This window comes from Chenopodium album, chromosome 10 (assembly GCF_948465745.1).
Source record: "Chenopodium album chromosome 10, dcCheAlbu1.1, whole genome shotgun sequence".
NCBI classification, from domain to species: Eukaryota; Viridiplantae; Streptophyta; class Magnoliopsida; order Caryophyllales; family Amaranthaceae; genus Chenopodium; species Chenopodium album.
The window spans coordinates 50,451,483-50,468,750 of record NC_137843.1 but is presented as its reverse complement, the minus strand read 5'-3'; the positions used below and the strand labels follow the sequence as shown (position 1 = coordinate 50,468,750).

Genomic DNA, 17,268 nt, shown 5'->3' with positions numbered 1-17,268 from the left:
ACTCCCACCTTCTTGAAATTGTGAATTTCGGCACTGTAAACCACCTTGAAATTGAGAAATCGGGCACCGTGAACCCCTCACCTCTTGAAACCCAGAAAATAAGAAGGGGTGGTTGCCGGCCTTCCGTTGGGGGTAAAGAGGGTTGGCAGGGGAGCTTTTTTATTTTTATTTTTTTTGGAAAAAGATATATGCAACTAAAATGGAAAGAATTGATAATAAATAGACATTTATTACACCGATTTACTCGTGAATAGTTCATAAATTTCCAACTTAATAATAAAAAAAGAAGTATATTAAATGCTTATCATTAACCTTTTTTGTGTTAAAAATTGTAAAAGAATATATATATATATATATATATATATATATATATATATATATATATTATAGTACCGGAAGAAAAGGTTACCAGTCATCTTGGCCTAATAAAATAGAATACCCCCAAAACTTGGATTATTGGTGATTAATCGAAAGGTTGGGTTAATAAAAAAAGATCAGGCAAAAGTTGGAATATTAGAATCAAATTTTCCTAACTGTAAAGGGAAACTATGGAGTCATAAAAATACATTGAAAAGATAAATTTACATGAGATTTGTAAAAAAAAGTATAGAGAGAAAGTAATAAAAATACATGAAAAAAGCAAAATTTACATGGGGAATCTAATTTTGAACAAATATTATTATAAAATTAGAGTGTATATTAAAGCAAATGAGATGAATATTTTAGGACAAAAATTAGGCCAAAAAGATTGATCTGTTAAATACGAATGGGGTATATATTTAAGGTAAAACTAATACATTGGCACTAGTGCCATATTTGAGTTATCAAATTATTCAGAAACGGATAAAGTAATAAATTGACAGTGATACTGAATGGAACCTAACTATTGCCGAAGAGAACAATCAATAAATTTTAAGGTTATATTTTAAGTTAATTAAGGATTAAATCACTAACATTTCTCTCTCTACTTTATCCTTAGCTGGCTCATTATTGATATTTGTTCGTTACATAATCGAAAATAGCTTACTCAGATCTGCATCAGCCTAATCCAAATGCCATTAATGTTACCAAAATAAACATAACACTATGTGAGTCCCAGGAACACTTCCACATTCAAGCATCACCAACTTCAACTTTGGTCCACAATTCTCCCCCTCCAGGTGAATCACATAAAAATTTTATTTTTTTCTTTAATGATTTTGAATAAATATTTCACCATATATTTCTTTTCGTTAATTTTTTACATGTGATATAAATATTTCTACTTCAATTTCATAAGAAAACGAAAGTCTTCATCTCTTTTTCTCTCTCTCAATCATTAAAAAAAGTTTTGAATTTTCCTTTCCATATTGTTGAACCGGAAGCAATTGTTTATTTTACGGGTATCTAATACTTGTATTACTTGTTGAAATCCACATATTTAATCAGATATTTTCAATTCCACTAATCATGGGTCCATATTTTTCACTATAAACTTCACACCATAAACAAACATAATCCTTACAAAGGGAGTTTAAAAGGTATACCCTTTCAATCTTTGTGTTTTATAATAATAAATTAAAAATATTTGTGTCAATCTTCTTAATTTTTCAGTTGATTAAATATATACTTGTATTTGTTTGTTTATGTTAGGAGTAGTTATTTTTTGTTGATTGAACAACTATTTAACATTTTTTTTTTTTGGTAAACAACCAGTAGAGATTTTATGGTTGGTTCATGTAACTGACCCCATTTAATTGATTGGTATTAATGCATTGAAATTGCTGTTGTTGTACTATGTAACAGAATTAGGTGGTAAGATATTGCTTGGTTAAGTTGCCTGATGGGATTGGATTGTTGCACCATTGTAAGAAAAGAAGGGATAGGGTTATGGAATCACAATTGGAACTAGTAATTAAACAATCTGTTGATACCCATTACTCAAATTGGGTTTATGAAGCTTTAGATGAATTGCCCTGTAATTTTACTATAACTGATCCTTGTATTTCTGGAAACCCTATTGTGTTTGCAAGCCGGGGGTTTTTAGAGATGTTTGGATATTCTAGAGATGAGGTGATTGGGAGAAATGGGAGAATGTTTCAGGGAGAAGGGACTAGTAGGAGGACAGTGATGGAAATACGAGAGGCGATTCGTGAAGAACGAGCAATTCAAGTTAGTTTGTTGAATTATCATAAAAATGGGACACCCTTTTGGATTTTGTTTTCTATGAGTCCGGTTATTAGTGGGGAGAATGGAAGGGTAATCCATTTTGTTGCTGTTCAAGTCCCAATTTCGAGGAAGCCATTGTGTTCGGGGAGTGGACATAGTAGGAGTGATTTTTGCTTATGTGAAGATGGGGTTAAGTCGCGTGAATTTTTGCTCGGGTCTTGTAGGAGAGAGGTGTGCTCGGATTCTGTGTCTGAATTGAGTCATAGCGCCGCATTTGATTCATTTTTTGACTCGGATATAGGTAAGACATTTCCAGCAAAGATTTCCTTATTGCTTTGTTTTGCTTGTTTGATTGCATCATTTAATTCAGCTCAAGTCTGCTTGTATTAGGAGCTTATTCATTGGTAAGATTTTTAACCACATTAAGTGATTACAACTGTGGAATGCTTAAAGCTTGTGCTTGTTTGGTCAATTCTTAATGTGTGCATATGACATTAGAATGTGTATGTCACTATGGTGTTTTGGCAGCTTGTATATCTTTTTACATTGTGCTAACTAAATGCATATCATATTCTCAGTACATTGAAGCATTTTAATATTCTGATTTAGACTGGGACGTGGAAATTAGTATAGCTTTTTTGAGTTGCTTTACAGTATTTCTGTCGTCTTTATCTCAATTTTGCATTTTTGGAAGCTTCTCTTTGATAGTCATGATGTTGTGGGTAAATTGAACAATGTTTGCTCCACTGTTTGACCTTTATAAACTACGGAGTAGTCCCTAAGCTTATGAGCTAGCGAGCTGAGCATTGTTATTTTCTTTGTGATTTTCATCTTCGATTTGTCTGAAACAACTTTGAATAAATTTCTGTCTGCATCAAACATTCGTTTTGTGCTGTATAAAATTTGGTTCATATATGGCTTGATTGGCTTCTAACTTCTAAGGTGTTATATTGTGCTTGACAGGAGTAGAGGTTGAGGAATTTTGTGAAGCAAGTGAGCTTGATAAGCAAAAAGCTACTACGTCTATTACCAACATTTTGTCTGTGCTAACTCAGTACAGTGCATTACGGGGCAAATCTATTTCTGAGAAGAGGTGCTGTGTGGAGGGGCAGAGCACTTTAAACTCTGCCTTACTAACATCTCTTGGTAGAATCAAACAAAGCTTTGTATTGTGAGTTGTTAAGATTGTTATTTGTTGCCACTCATTATGAATCAGTTTTTTGAATAGGGTTTGAATATCTGATTAAACTTTTTCATTGGCTTTCAGAATTGATCCACTTTTACCGAGCATGCCCATTATTTATGCAAGTGAAGCATTCTTGAAACTAACTGGTGGGTTATGGTTCCCTATTAGTCTCAAGTTTTCTAAAAACTTTGGAATTTTTTTTTTTTTTTTAATTATGTCCATATTTTGATATGTAGTCTATGATTGAATATAATGACAATCTGTCACGTTGTCTCTTCCTGCTCTGACTCACATTTGAATCGCATATTGTGACTCTAGGTTAAGGTTAATCTGCCCTTTATGCTTTTCTTTTGTTGGTGCTAGTTGGGAGTTCAAATGGTCTTCCCTTGAAAATCCAAACTACTGAAATGAGAGGGAACTGGCTGAAAATTCTGCATTAGCGTAGATTTTAGTTAAAAGAGCAGGAGGCTTCTAAAATTCATGTTTATCTATGTCAAACCAGATCAGGATTACAAAATGATGAAGAGAATATAAAGGATGGGGTAGTTTTTTTGGTAGATGTGGCGGATTAAGAATAAATATAAGAAACATTTCTAAAAAGAATAATAGAGGGTAAGAGGACCCACATGAAGTAGAATACTTCCTACCTTCTTTTTTATTTGACTTAGTTTGACTATCAAACTATTCACATCCTCGTCTTTGACCGTCTTTTATGATTTATATGTAAGAATAAAATACAATTATGTAGGATCTTGTTGGAATCGTCTCAATAAATACTACAACAATATCTAACTTTTATAATTTTTACTCATTGAGAATTACTCGTAAAGATCTTGATGGATTATATGTTGGCAAGCAGGGCATGTAAAAAAGAACGAAGGAAGTATAAGAGAGAGTTAGTGGAGGGTTTCAAATCACATGGGTTGTGTGGGTGAGCTTTCTATTTTGAGTAACATGAATATTTTTGTGGAATATGTGAAGATTATTTATGGAAATGCCAGGGGAGTAGTTGTCTAAGTAACATTCTCATCCAATATGATATCAAATTATATATGATCATCTGTCCACCCAATTATCACCTTGCTTACCTGCTAATTAAGCAATTAATGACTCAGATGTTTTTTTTTTTTTTTTTTTTTTTTTTGAAAGAACTTAGATGTTTTTTGATTAATAGGAACTTGAATAATCTGATTGTTGCCCTGTAGGCTATGATAGACATGAAGTGTTGGGCCGCAAGCATAGATTCTTAAGTGGCTCTGATACGGATCCATCCACCTTGTTGCAGGTATTTCCTCTTAGGACCCCCCCCCCCCCAATCCTTGAAGTTGGAACTGAGTAGAATTACCGGTACCAATTTTTTGTGCAGATATATGAGTGCATTCAGACTGGCAAGCCATGCACAGCCCGAATCCTAGATTATAGGTTAGTACCTTAATTAGTATAGTACAGCAATTTAAATTCTTGATAAACAGCTTCTCTAGATTCTTGAGACAGTAGGATAATCTTGTTGGCTGGTTTACTTTTCAGAAAAGACATAACTTCATTCTGGAATCTACTTCATTTATCACCTGTACGAAATGCTTCTGGAAAGGTAATTTTAAAGCTTTTTAATTTTATTTTTCTTTTGTGTGGTAATCAAGTCAATGCCTTTTTCTTAAAAAAAATTTATGAGATGCACGATATACTGTTGCATTCACTTCAGTTGCATCTGGATGCATCTCATGTTTGAAACTTTCCCTTCCCATGTTATCAAATGCAAAACCATTATTCATCTTCAATTTAAGGTCCTGAGATCATAGTAATGGTCTTTGGAAGAATAAGTTGGGAAGTTTTAAGCCCACTCTATATAGCATGTTCTTGCTTTGGGAAGTTAGTTTTACATGGCTGTGGGTTTTTCTGTTCGGTTGGCATAGCCGCATAGGTTATAGAAAGTGGCCTATGGACACTTCATGATATGTTGAATATCCTAGTAGCTGTCTGAGACTTCAACTTCTTTTATTTATTTTTTCATTCATCAACTTCAAGGTGTTTGTTGATATATAAACTTTTCTTTGTGGGAGATTCAAGTCTTATTTGAATAATAGAATGTGGATTTCCGCTCTACGAAAAAAATAGTGCTAATTCTGCTTTTGGAGAGCAGTTTTCAGTTCCTTCAAGCTTCTCAATTGCTTGCAGAACACCTAGCTTTTACTGTGTTCTCTTGCATATTATCACCCTTGACCTGTGCGTCAATTATGCCGGCCACTTTGGTTTTAAGACCTCTTGGCCTACAGACTTGTCACTTGGTGTATAATACATGACTTGTCCTTCAGTTTTACGGAGCAGTGCTTTGCAAAAGGCTGTTACCTGTTTATCTAATGTTTGTCTAGTACTCTATGTTACTGTGGTTCAAATGTTGCACCATAACTACATCTCATTGTGTACAAGGACCGCTTTTGGAGTCTTGCTCATCCAATTGAACTTGGGAATAGAAAATGTTATGGGACCTCAATATTGTGCTTAAATGACATCGAAGGAATGAAAATTCTGTGTTTTTTTCACTTGTATGCTACATTGTGCAGCTAGTCTACACCACGTTTGCTAGTTGAAGTGGCATATTGTTAATTTGCTGTAATCCTCTATCTTCCTCTGTTGGGATTAAAGGCTTTATTGTACATTGTCTCAATCTTTGCGGTTTTCACTCTTCAGGTAGCATACTTTGTCGAGGTTCATATGGAAGATTGTATAAATCAAGATGAACAAACATTGAACCCAGAATTGAGGCAGCTTGGTGCTATAGCTGCAGTTAAAGTCGCTGTAAGGAGTGCAACTATGGGGCTTGGTTCTTCTAGACGATAGGAGCGATCATCCTGCATTTTGGCACACAACTTAGTGCTCAAAATTTTGCCTCTGCAATATTGTAATATATCTTAGTCGAATTCTCTGTAATCTCCATCGACATTGCATTACAGGAATGCAGCCTAAGAGACACTACCATATTTCTGATTTATCCTGATGAATTGTACAAAAATTATACTGGTATAAGATAAGAATTGAGATTTCAGTATGCATACCACATATATAATTTTACCTCTTATTATCAACTTTTGCTTTGTCTATTTATTCATTCTAATTAAGGTGAACAGGGAAATCGCCAATTAAATCTTGTTGAGGACAGGAAGGAGTTAAATTTAGACTGTTTAGATAGAGCTCTGTGGGTAGTACCGGAGTGTAGCTGCTAAGAAATGGAGTATTAGTACTAAAATTTTGCAGGAACTTAGTGCTAATACTTAGTTACTAACCAACACTTGGAATTTGGAGAAGGTGAGATGATATACTATCTAAAGTAAGAAAATGATGAGCTATTGAGCTACCTTCAAGCAGTTCTAGATAGCACTAGACTACGTAAGAGATAAGAGTGTGCAGGTTTCATCTCCTCTCAGTCATACAAAGTTGTTCTTCACTAGTTACGACAAAAGTACTTCAATCCTATAATTTAGTACGCATTAATCTTCATCTTGAGTAAGTTTGGGTCGCACCCATCATCATGTGAAGAGATATGACAATGAAATGAGACGAGTAACTCATTACTTTGAATGTGAATAAGTGCATTGGCTTGATTGACACAATGTGTTAAGGCACAACTTTGACCATTAATATCTTTCATTGTATATGAGCAAATAAAATATAATGTTGATATTATGGACATATACCTTACGACTATTTTAACAAAATTTTACATAATATCTATCTATTACATATTACTAAAGGCAAAACTATGAGGGACACTTGGCAGCATTACATTAAAAAATGTCCCTCCAATAGTATTTGCAAAAAAAACAAAGAAAAAAAAAAAAGATATTCGTATTCTTTCAAAGGATTGTACTTCGTATTTAAATTATTATATTTTCTTTACATAAACTTTAAACTAAACTTTCTGATATACTTGTAATAAGCTTTTTATAACTATCATCAGTGGTTATTTTTTAAACATACTTCATACTCTTTAGTAATTGGTGTGTTGAACCTTTATATTTTATATTATTTTTATAATTTTGTTGCCACTAAAATTATTTAACAATCGTGCATCTATTGCACGGGATTTAACCTAGTAATAGTCTAAAATCAAATCAACGTTTTGATATATATGAATAATCTATAAGTTAAATTGATGCACTTATTCAGACACGATTAACTCTCAATTTTCTTTTATCAATATGAGACATTCACATGTCATGTTTGATAAGACTATATCTAAACAATGTTTGCTACAAACTACGCACGAACGGGCATTTATAGAGGCACCATCATAAGCACACATGATGCATATGAATATTGCAGATGCTAGCAGATGTACATGCACCGCACAAGGGGAACCGGCGGTGTTGATGCAGAGTGCACAATTAACATAGTGCATTACTTATGTAAATGCATAATGTGTATGTAGCTCCCATAGTAATATTGCACGCAACAAATTAATTTAGAGACATAAATACCAATATACCATACATAGGCAAATAGCTACATCAATGTTAAGGTTATGTAACCCTTTATAGAGCAAGTTTTATGGTAGGTGCATTTAAGTTATAGCGGTACAAGACACTAAGACAGAGTGTGGTCAGTGTCTTTAAACTTCACCAACCAATCCCCTCTTATTTCAATTCTGCAGCTAAATTAGAATACATTTTACTAAGAATACATTTTGACACAGCTGCAATCGTGCCCTTGATGCCAAAAACAGAAAACTAAAAACCAAAAATGATGTCAAACAAGCCCTTAATTAATAATATTAAAGAAATTGAGTTTATTTATCGAACTTGATCAATTCCCTTTTATTAATCTCAACTATTAGTTATTTTAACATAACTTAACATTAAGGGAAATTCGCCTTTTGTTTTTCAAAAATAATTAGTACTAAGTATAAAAACCCTCCCTTCCCCTTCACCCACCACCAAAACCACCCCCCCCCCCACCACCATCGAAAAACCATTCCCTCCACTTATCACTACTAAAAACGACTTCCTCCTCTCCTTCACCACTCGAAAAACCATCCTTCAATTCCCCTACCCCCAGGCCACCACCAAAAATGGTGTTGGTAGTGGTCTTAATGGTGCTAGGAGCGGCGGACAAAGTACAATGTGATGGTCAAAATTAAAGGATAAAACAATTATTTGGGTTGTCGGGTATCTAGTACAAAAAAAGGCAAATTTCTTTCACAGTTTTGATTTTTCAAAAGTAATTGATAGCTGGAATGAATAAAATCAATTTTCTTATTATATAACTACTCCGTAATATTGACATTTCATAATCAATATAATTAATGAATAAAAATAATTCATAATAAATTATCACTTTATAACTAACCGTAACTCCATTTGTCTCATAAATTAAAATACATTGCATACTCAAAATGTGGAAAAATTGTCAGGAATAATACGACATTTTAGCGATGTTTCAAAAATAAAACAACCTTTTGATTATTTCGAAATAAAACGACCTTTGACATGCATCTGCTATAAATAGGATAGAAAACCAGCAACTTGTTTAGTAGGTTAACTCGAACACTTGTCGCGTGGTGATTGGTTAAGATTTTTTATTATTATTATTTTAAAAGTTTTCTATTAATAATAATGAATCAACTAAAAAAACTTAAATAAAAACAGAATCCTTTCCCCATCCCCGTTCAATAGCACATTACTTCCCCCTCCCCAACCTCCTTCCTCGGTCATCCACCGGCGGTCAGCATTCCCCCACCTCTACCCCGACTCCAATCCGACCCTTTCTTCTCTCCAAACAACCACCACCCTGCTCTCTGTTAGTAGATAAGCGAATTAAACGAAAGTACTTATCTCAATGTTGTGTAGACCAATTGACAAATGCCGCGTCGTGGTAAACCACTGAGCTAAAAGACGATTCCGCGCTACCCCGGTGCAGTAGACATCAAGCGGTCGCCCTCCAGGATAAGCACGACGCCGGAATTTGTGTGCACTCACAAACCCGACTGGAATTCAGAATACTTGCCCAAAAACCGAAGGGATATATTTTAAGAGAAGGTAAGAAGTTAAATATGGATGGTTTTTTTTGTCATATCTTTCGGAGGTGAATAATGTTGATTTATAAGGCAATGGAGGGAGTAAAAACAACCAGCAATTAAGGGGAAATGGTCATCAATCAAGTGGTGTAACATCCACCCATTAATCCCCAATAAGAGCTAGCTTTAATCAACATTAAAAGGGTAACGGCTAGTTTTAAGTAACAACATTAATCAGCAATAATGCCCATTAAATTAGCAATAAGAGGAAGCTAAAATTAAGGGATTCCAATAGCCATTAAATCCCAACAGTCAAAAGAATAAACACCGTAACTTTCTTGGTTTTACTTCAAGAACTTCCAACAATCCCCCACACGTTCGAAGAAGTGAAAAGAAAGAAAGAGAGAAAATTGGTTTTGGGCAAAACAAAACAATTGCATAAGTGTCAATGTCTCGCGACTTGAATTAACACATAGTGGACATCAAGCTATGATCCCTCACCTACCAAGTGACCTTCGTCTTGAACTTAATAGGGAGTTAGGGACCCGTCACTTTGAGCCACACAATTGAACATGTATAATATTCTGAAATTCCGCGAATAAAGGTGACGCATTATACTGGCCATACGTCCAGCCTGGATGCTCATAGGTGCTCTAGAGTATTAGCCCACCCAATACTCATAGGAAGCGGCCACACTTCCACACCTAAGTAGGTGAATCCCATCAAGTGTGAGCTACATCACACCACCAAAAATATGGATATGGGTTCATTAAGAGCCATTTGCTCATCCTCTTTCCATTTGTAGCAAGCACACATCAAACATCTAGGGATGGACAAAATCAAATTTTGTGCTTCCGAATTATTTCATAATGTTCCCCTTTGAACTCATGATGAGTAGGAGTTGATTACTTGTAATTCATACTTTGGGCTTTTAGTCCCATCCCTTCCGATGTTACCAAAACTAGTTTTATACACAGGCCTTTATTAGTTAACGGATCCGTAACATTCCTTTTAGACTTTTTCTAGTCTAGTGATATCACTCTATTCGACAATTTATCTTTGACATCAACCATTATAGGCATGGTTCAATCAAAAGTAACCACGACCTGCAAATCACAAGGAATTCTCCTTCAATGGGACATTTGCAAACACATGTGCTCATAAGAGCCATATACCCTTGACCATCTTGCCTCATAACCTGTCAATTCAAAAGCAATAAATTTAGATTATTCCAAAACAAACATAGCAAAACAAGGCTGCTTAGCACAATTCCAAAACATAGCTCCACCACTTAGTGGTGCTGACATAACCGCTTGAGTTTGAACTCATCTTCGAACTCCAATCACTCATGGAATTGAAACTTGCAATAGTGCAAACTCTAATCTTGTGTACTTTTCAAGTACCTATGCAACCTCCTCAAACCGATCTAAAGATCATTGCTCGAGTTAAGAGTATACTTTCTTAATCTACTTACATAATAAGCAATAATAGACTAAGAATAGTTCCCAAGAAACATAGCAATACTAAATGGACACAATTGCTCCCATATAATCAATAAATTCAAAAAATTTATCTGATAGCAATGACTCATCCAAATCAAATTTTTAGCCTTAAAGACTTCTAACGAGAACTCGGTGAATTAGCAACACAATCCATAAAAGAGATATTAAGCATCACAATCCCAGGAAAAAGATTGTAATATTCTGCACATAGTTAGACATAATCTAACTAATATTCAATGACTTCTTCCATGGAAACAATCACTCATGATATTCCACTGATTTAAAGTAGATACTCTAAAGACATAGAGACACCAAAACAAATTGTAAGGCAAACACCATCAAATTAAAACCCGTCTTTAGCACAATTAATCACTTTCAGGCTTTGCATTAAACAATAGAAAACTCTAACATTAATGTGCATTTTCAGGCTTTGTTCAAAGAAGAAAGAAAGACATATGGCATTCCATTGTGCATATCTAATCACTTGAAACATAGTGCTAACAAACATACATATATGCTCAAAGACAAATTATCCATATAAAGGATCAATCAGGCTCAGGATAAAATTACTCCAAGACTCGCATAAAAAGTCATGAACTAAAATGCAATTACCAAGCAAAAACTGAGCCTAGACTTTGAGTCCAATACTAATTCTTTATTATTTCCCCCACATTGGACAACAAAGTCCGATTCAGATCAAAGCCCTTAGCAGTACGCCTAAAACCTACATTCTCAATGAATGAAACTCCCTCCAAAATTCATATGGGGTCTTTAATAACATAAATTAATTATAAAGAAATTACATAAGTTTATAAAAAACCTGAACCCCCACATGAAAGGATAAGGTCCAAATCCAAAAAAAAAAAAAAAAAAAAAAAAATCACAACTATGTCATAGAACTTGGGTGTAATAACATGATTAAAAATAGATCTTTGAAACATTGAATTAATTAAAGATAATAATTCAACAACACTTCAAAATATTAATTCTCATTCCAACATATGAAATTCAGGGCATTTACAAATTACCCATGCTTTATCCATAAAGAATTATAACACAATAAAGAGTTATAGGCGGTAACACTAAACCATCATAAAAATTGGAAAAAAATTGTAGTCTAATTCCCAAAATATACTTTACTATCCTTACAGAAAAATTATCATATAATTTCCCTTCACAAAACTCAACAAGTTTAAGAATTATAAATTTTACTCATGTTAATGAAATACCGAAAATAAGGTAATGAATCAAATGAGAACAAAGCTTCTCAATACGAGTATTGCATATCATGGGTTCAATCAATTGACATAGTATACCTCAACTCCGATCCATACTCAACACCATACATGAATCATGCTAAAAAGTAGTACTCGGAGTACATACATGCACCTCAAAAACATGTTAAAAAACATTGCTCAAAACATCCTACTGAATAACAAGTTAATCCATAAAATGTAGAACCAACAAATTAAAGGTAACTGATTATATGCAATAAAATGTCATATTCATAAAATATTGACATTATAACTTTAATTTCTATTAATCATTCAACAAATATTTACTTGACAAATTCAACATTCAACATACTTTGTCAACAACCACAAAAGCATATTTCGTCAAGATGATTACTAGGAATTAATCCAAATGATAAACATAATATCATGAGACTTGGTTTAGAATGAACCTCCCTTGAATTAAATCAAGTAACATGTGTGAGACCTCTATGAGATGTCCAACCGTCTTCGTTGTAAATAAGGGCCTCAAGATGTCATCATAACTTACTAATTTGAGCAGCTAGTGAGAATCCAACCGTTGAAAAATAAGCCTCATGTGTCCCAAACATGCTCCTAAAATTTCAGCCCAAACCGACCAAGGATGACCTTTGATCGGGGGTCATCTTTGGGACTGCTCCCAGAAATCCGCGAATAACGAACAAGTCCTAAAATCTCAAAAATATAGCATAGGCATTAGAGAATATCAACAAAAACTCCACAAAACAATGAGATTTAGGAAACATTATAACACTCCGTCATGTTATTATATAAGATTGCAACTAGTTATATTGCACCATATATTCAACAACATAATATCATTGATCAATTAAAATAAAGTAACCCATATTACAATATTAGTAACATGTACCAAACAAATCTATTCAAATTATTGTAAAGTACCAAGTACAATCTTATGCATAAGTACATAACATAAAGCAATCACTCAACCATTTAAGAAATAAAATCAATTTAATAATTAATTGGAAAGCATCCAACAAAGTGAAATAATAATGATAACAATCATCTCAACAATACAACCTTCATTGCAGTACTATAATACAATACTTCATAAAAATTCATGAATAATAATACAAATAACATATGCTTGGTATTACGGTATTACTCAAGAAAAGTCCCAGCAAAAAGTTCAGAGGATAAAATCCCATTATCCCAATCATAATATGAAATTATTCCATCATCAGTCTAACAGTATATCTACGCAACATAAAAATTGCTCCATAAAAGAAAACTATCCTAAATAATAAGCCAACATTCACAATTCTCAAAACTTTAGCAAAAAATTAAATTCTTAAATTCAGCCAACCAACCACTGCAAATTAATAATCATAGATATAGCATGAAGACAACCTATAAGCAATACTATTATAATCCGTAATAAAGATTGCTTGATAAATCATGATAGCAACAGCAAGTCAACAACAGTATACTCAATAAAATAAATTGGTCAGAATGCAATCAAATCACAACATTGTCTAAATTTGACATATCAAAAATTCAAATATTTAGAAATCATATCAATCGTCTTTTAGATTGTTAGTAGATAAGCAAATTAAACGAAAGTACTTATCTCAATGTTGTGTAGACCAATTGACAAATGCCGCGTCGTGGTAAACCACTGAGCTAAAAGACGATTCCGCGCTACCCCGGTGCAGTAGACATCAAGTGGTCGCCCTCCAGGATAAGCACGGCGCCGGAATTTGTGTGCACTCACAAATCCGACTGGAATTCAGAATACTTGCCCAAAAACCGAAGGGATATATTTTAAGAGAAGGTAAGAATTTAAAGATGGATGGTTTTTTTTGTCATATCTTTCGGAGGTGAATAATGTTGATTTATAAGGCAATGGAGGGAGTAAAAACAACCAGCAATTAAGGGGAAATGGTCATCAATCAAGTGGTGTAACATCCACCCATTAATCCCCAATAAGAGCTAGCTTTAATCAACATTAAAAGGGTAACGGCTAGTTTTAAGTAACAACATTAATCAGCAATAATGCCCATTAAATTAGCAATAAGAGGAAGCTAAAATTAAGGGATTCCAATAGCCATTAAATCCCAACAGTCAAAAGAATAAACACCGTAACTTTCTTGGTTTTACTTCAAGAACTTCCAACACTCTCCCCCGCCGCTACCCCGACCTTGACTTGTTTTGAGAGATTTCAACCATGGTGGAGGGCGGGTTTAAAGTTTTGGGGCTTCGTCAAAGATGGGGTGGAAGTTTTGAGGCTCTGGAGGGCTAAGGTGGGGTGGTGATATTGTAGTGGAGTAGGGGGTTTCGGGCTCTGTGGAAGGGATGCGGTGGTGGTTTCGGTCGGGCGGCTAGGGGCTAAGGTGGGGATATGTATTGTGGGGGGTGGGGGTTAGGGCGGGTTGGGTTTCTTCCGAGATACAATGGGAGTTTTCGATGACGATGGTGGTGATGCTTATGGGTTTCGCTGTTAGTAGGGGATGTAGTGGTCAGTGGTGGTGGAGGTAGTTGACTGCGATGACTTACTTGGTTTGACGGGGAAAGGGGCTGTTAAGGGTGTTTTTTTTTTTTTAAAAATTAAATTCAACTTTTTTTAAAAAAAAAAAGGACTAATTATAGCGCGAAACGTGTAAATTAAACCTATCAAACAAGTGACTAACCGGTTTTAGCAAATGCATATAAAAGGTTGTTTTATTCCAGAATAATTAAAAGGTTATATTATTTTTGAAAGACCGTTGAAAGGTCGTATTATTGTTGACAATTTTTACCTCAAAATGTTGTGCATGTTTCTCGTATTTTTATATATTCGTTTTACTTTACGTAATTAAACCATAATATGTTTACCTGAGAAAATACTAATTTATCTCTTTAATAAACAAAATATGTTTATCAAATAGCAAAATTGTAAATAAATCAACAACTTTTTTGTTAAAAATGATCCTTACAATAGTTGATTTATTTACAAATATGTCATGATGACTAGAAAATGGATACCACAATAATTGATTTATTTTGATAAATAAATTTTGTTTATTAAGGAGATAAAATAGGGCTTGCTCATAAAGTAGTCATATATCCAAAGCTTTAATAAATCTCATTATTTTAACCATTTTTTTTTTGTATAAAATATAACCTCTTCACTTTTTAAAATAATACACACTCCCTTTACTGCTATTGTATCATCATAGAGTAGAGTGGGTGAGTAATAATTACTCTCCTCATCCCCAAAAGTTCGACCCTTATGGCCAAAATTTAAGTCCCAAAATGATCATTCCATCTGCGTTAAAATTTCCTCTAATTTGCAACATAGAACTATCTTTCTCGTGAAAATTTTGCTTTTTCATGTACTTTTATTACTTTCTCTTTCTACTTTTTTGCAACCCCATGTAAAATTACCTTTCAAATGTACTTTAACTACTTCTTATTTAATTTTCTTAATACCCATGAAAATTGGGCCCATAAGGGTCGATCTTTCGGGGACGAATGGGAGTAATAATTACTTATATAGTTAATATTTTGTAATTAATAATTACATGAATAATTAATAATTACTTCAATAATTAATATTGTGCAATTAATTATTTCAGAATTACTTAATAATTACTCCAACAATTATTAATAGATAATTACAAAAAAAATTATCAATAATTACTGCAATTATTATAGTGATAATTACTCCAATGATCATTAATATTTTTTAAGTTCTTTTTTAAAATAGTTGTTCCACTTTTACTTTTCATATTTACCATCACCCTTTTACTTTGATCCTTATTATCTTTAATTTTTGTAATTTTAAAAATAATAAATATTTTCGGGGTGTGCTAAACGCAACCTAAGTTTACTTGACGTAACCCTTTTTCCCTTAGTTTTTAACCCTAATAGAAATATAAAAGTTATCTTTTCTCCTCACCCTTTTCCCCTTATTTTTTAACCCTAATAGAAATATATAAATTATCTTTTCTCCTCCTCTTTCAACTTGATAAAGAATCTGAATAAATGTAATACTCATTGGGATTACAATGGATGATAATTTTGATCTGGAAGATCTTGGAATTAATGTAAGTTTATCTATTTCTTATATTTTTTTTCCAAGTACAAAATATCAAGATTATGGACGAACAATTGATATGAGTACTCTTTTAACACAAGTTGCATGATTATCTGTTGTGGCATGTTATATGCTTTTAATGAAATGATATGCTTTAATTTTGTTATCATACATGAATAATAAAAGGCTTGAAAAAGTATTGTTATATGCTTTTTACGAGGCTTGAAAAATATAATTTTGATATGTTATATGATTTTTTTTTTTTTAATGTTGTTTAACTTTGATAGGATGATGCATACATTGAAAAAGTATGTGAGAATGCAATTGACTATAGTGAATATTTTACAACCACAACTATATTTCCTTCTAGAAAAGCCATGCTTGATTGGGTCATAGAAGTTGGTAAAATGCACAATATGGTCATTATCATTGCTCGTTCACAATATGGAGAAGGTCATGGACTAGGTACGGCAAAAGCTACCTTAACTTGTGAGAGAGCCGGTAAATATAGGCTCAGCAAGTCTGGAATTCCCGTGGATGTGGAAAAATTTACAGGAACAAAAAAAATGATGTGTCCTTTCAGACTTCAAGCAAAAGAGCATGTTGGTGGTGGATGGAGTGTGTTTGTCCGCCATGGTATACACAATCATAAACTTCCAGACTATAATGAGGGTCGTGCAATTATCGGCAAGTTGAGTAAAGATGACCCATCATTAGTACAAGAGCTTTCAAAGCTCATGTACAACCACTTCAAATTATGAATATTTTGAAAACAGTGAATAAAAAGACTCTGGTTACAGTGAAGCACATATACAATGCCCGTCAAAAGTTTAAAACAGAGTCACTAGGAGGTCGATCTGTGATGCAACAACTTATGAAACTAATTGTTGATAATGGTTATTTTCAGTGGCATCGGGAAGAAGTAGGCACGGATGTGGTAAGGGATATATTTTTTGCACATCCTAATGTAATTAGTATGCTGCGTTTATTTCACTACGTTTTGATAGTTGATTGCACCTACAAGACAAATAAATATAAAATGCCTTTTCTAGAAATAGTTGGCATGGTTCCCACAGGTAAAAATTTTGCTATTGGATTTGCTTGGTTAAAAG

General features: G+C 33.6%; 2 protein-coding genes across 3 annotated transcripts; both read left to right on the top strand.

Annotated features, from left to right (window-relative positions):
* The first annotated feature begins 1,007 nt into the window (after positions 1-1,007).
* Positions 1,008-6,386, top strand: LOC145562502 (protein TWIN LOV 1-like). Of its 2 annotated transcripts, XM_081622803.1 has the most exons (9): positions 1,008-1,160; positions 1,786-2,449; positions 3,112-3,319; positions 3,416-3,480; positions 4,540-4,619; positions 4,701-4,756; positions 4,862-4,925; positions 5,896-5,944; positions 6,023-6,161. In XM_081622803.1, exons 2-8 carry the CDS (start codon positions 1,870-1,872, stop codon positions 5,920-5,922), a joined length of 1,080 nt encoding a protein of 359 aa, XP_081478929.1. In that variant the 5' UTR covers positions 1,008-1,160; positions 1,786-1,869; the 3' UTR covers positions 5,923-5,944; positions 6,023-6,161. The 2 variants fall into 2 exon arrangements, with proteins under 2 accessions (XP_081478929.1, XP_081478928.1); XM_081622802.1 differs by lacking the exon at positions 5,896-5,944 and having other exon boundaries at positions 6,023-6,386.
* A 9,741-nt stretch (positions 6,387-16,127) lies between these two features.
* Positions 16,128-16,917, top strand: LOC145565333 (uncharacterized). The gene is made up of 2 exons (XM_081625374.1): positions 16,128-16,166; positions 16,444-16,917. The coding sequence occupies exons 1-2, from the start codon at positions 16,128-16,130 to the stop codon at positions 16,915-16,917; spliced, it is 513 nt and encodes a 170-aa protein (XP_081481500.1).
* The last annotated feature ends 351 nt before the right edge of the window (positions 16,918-17,268 follow it).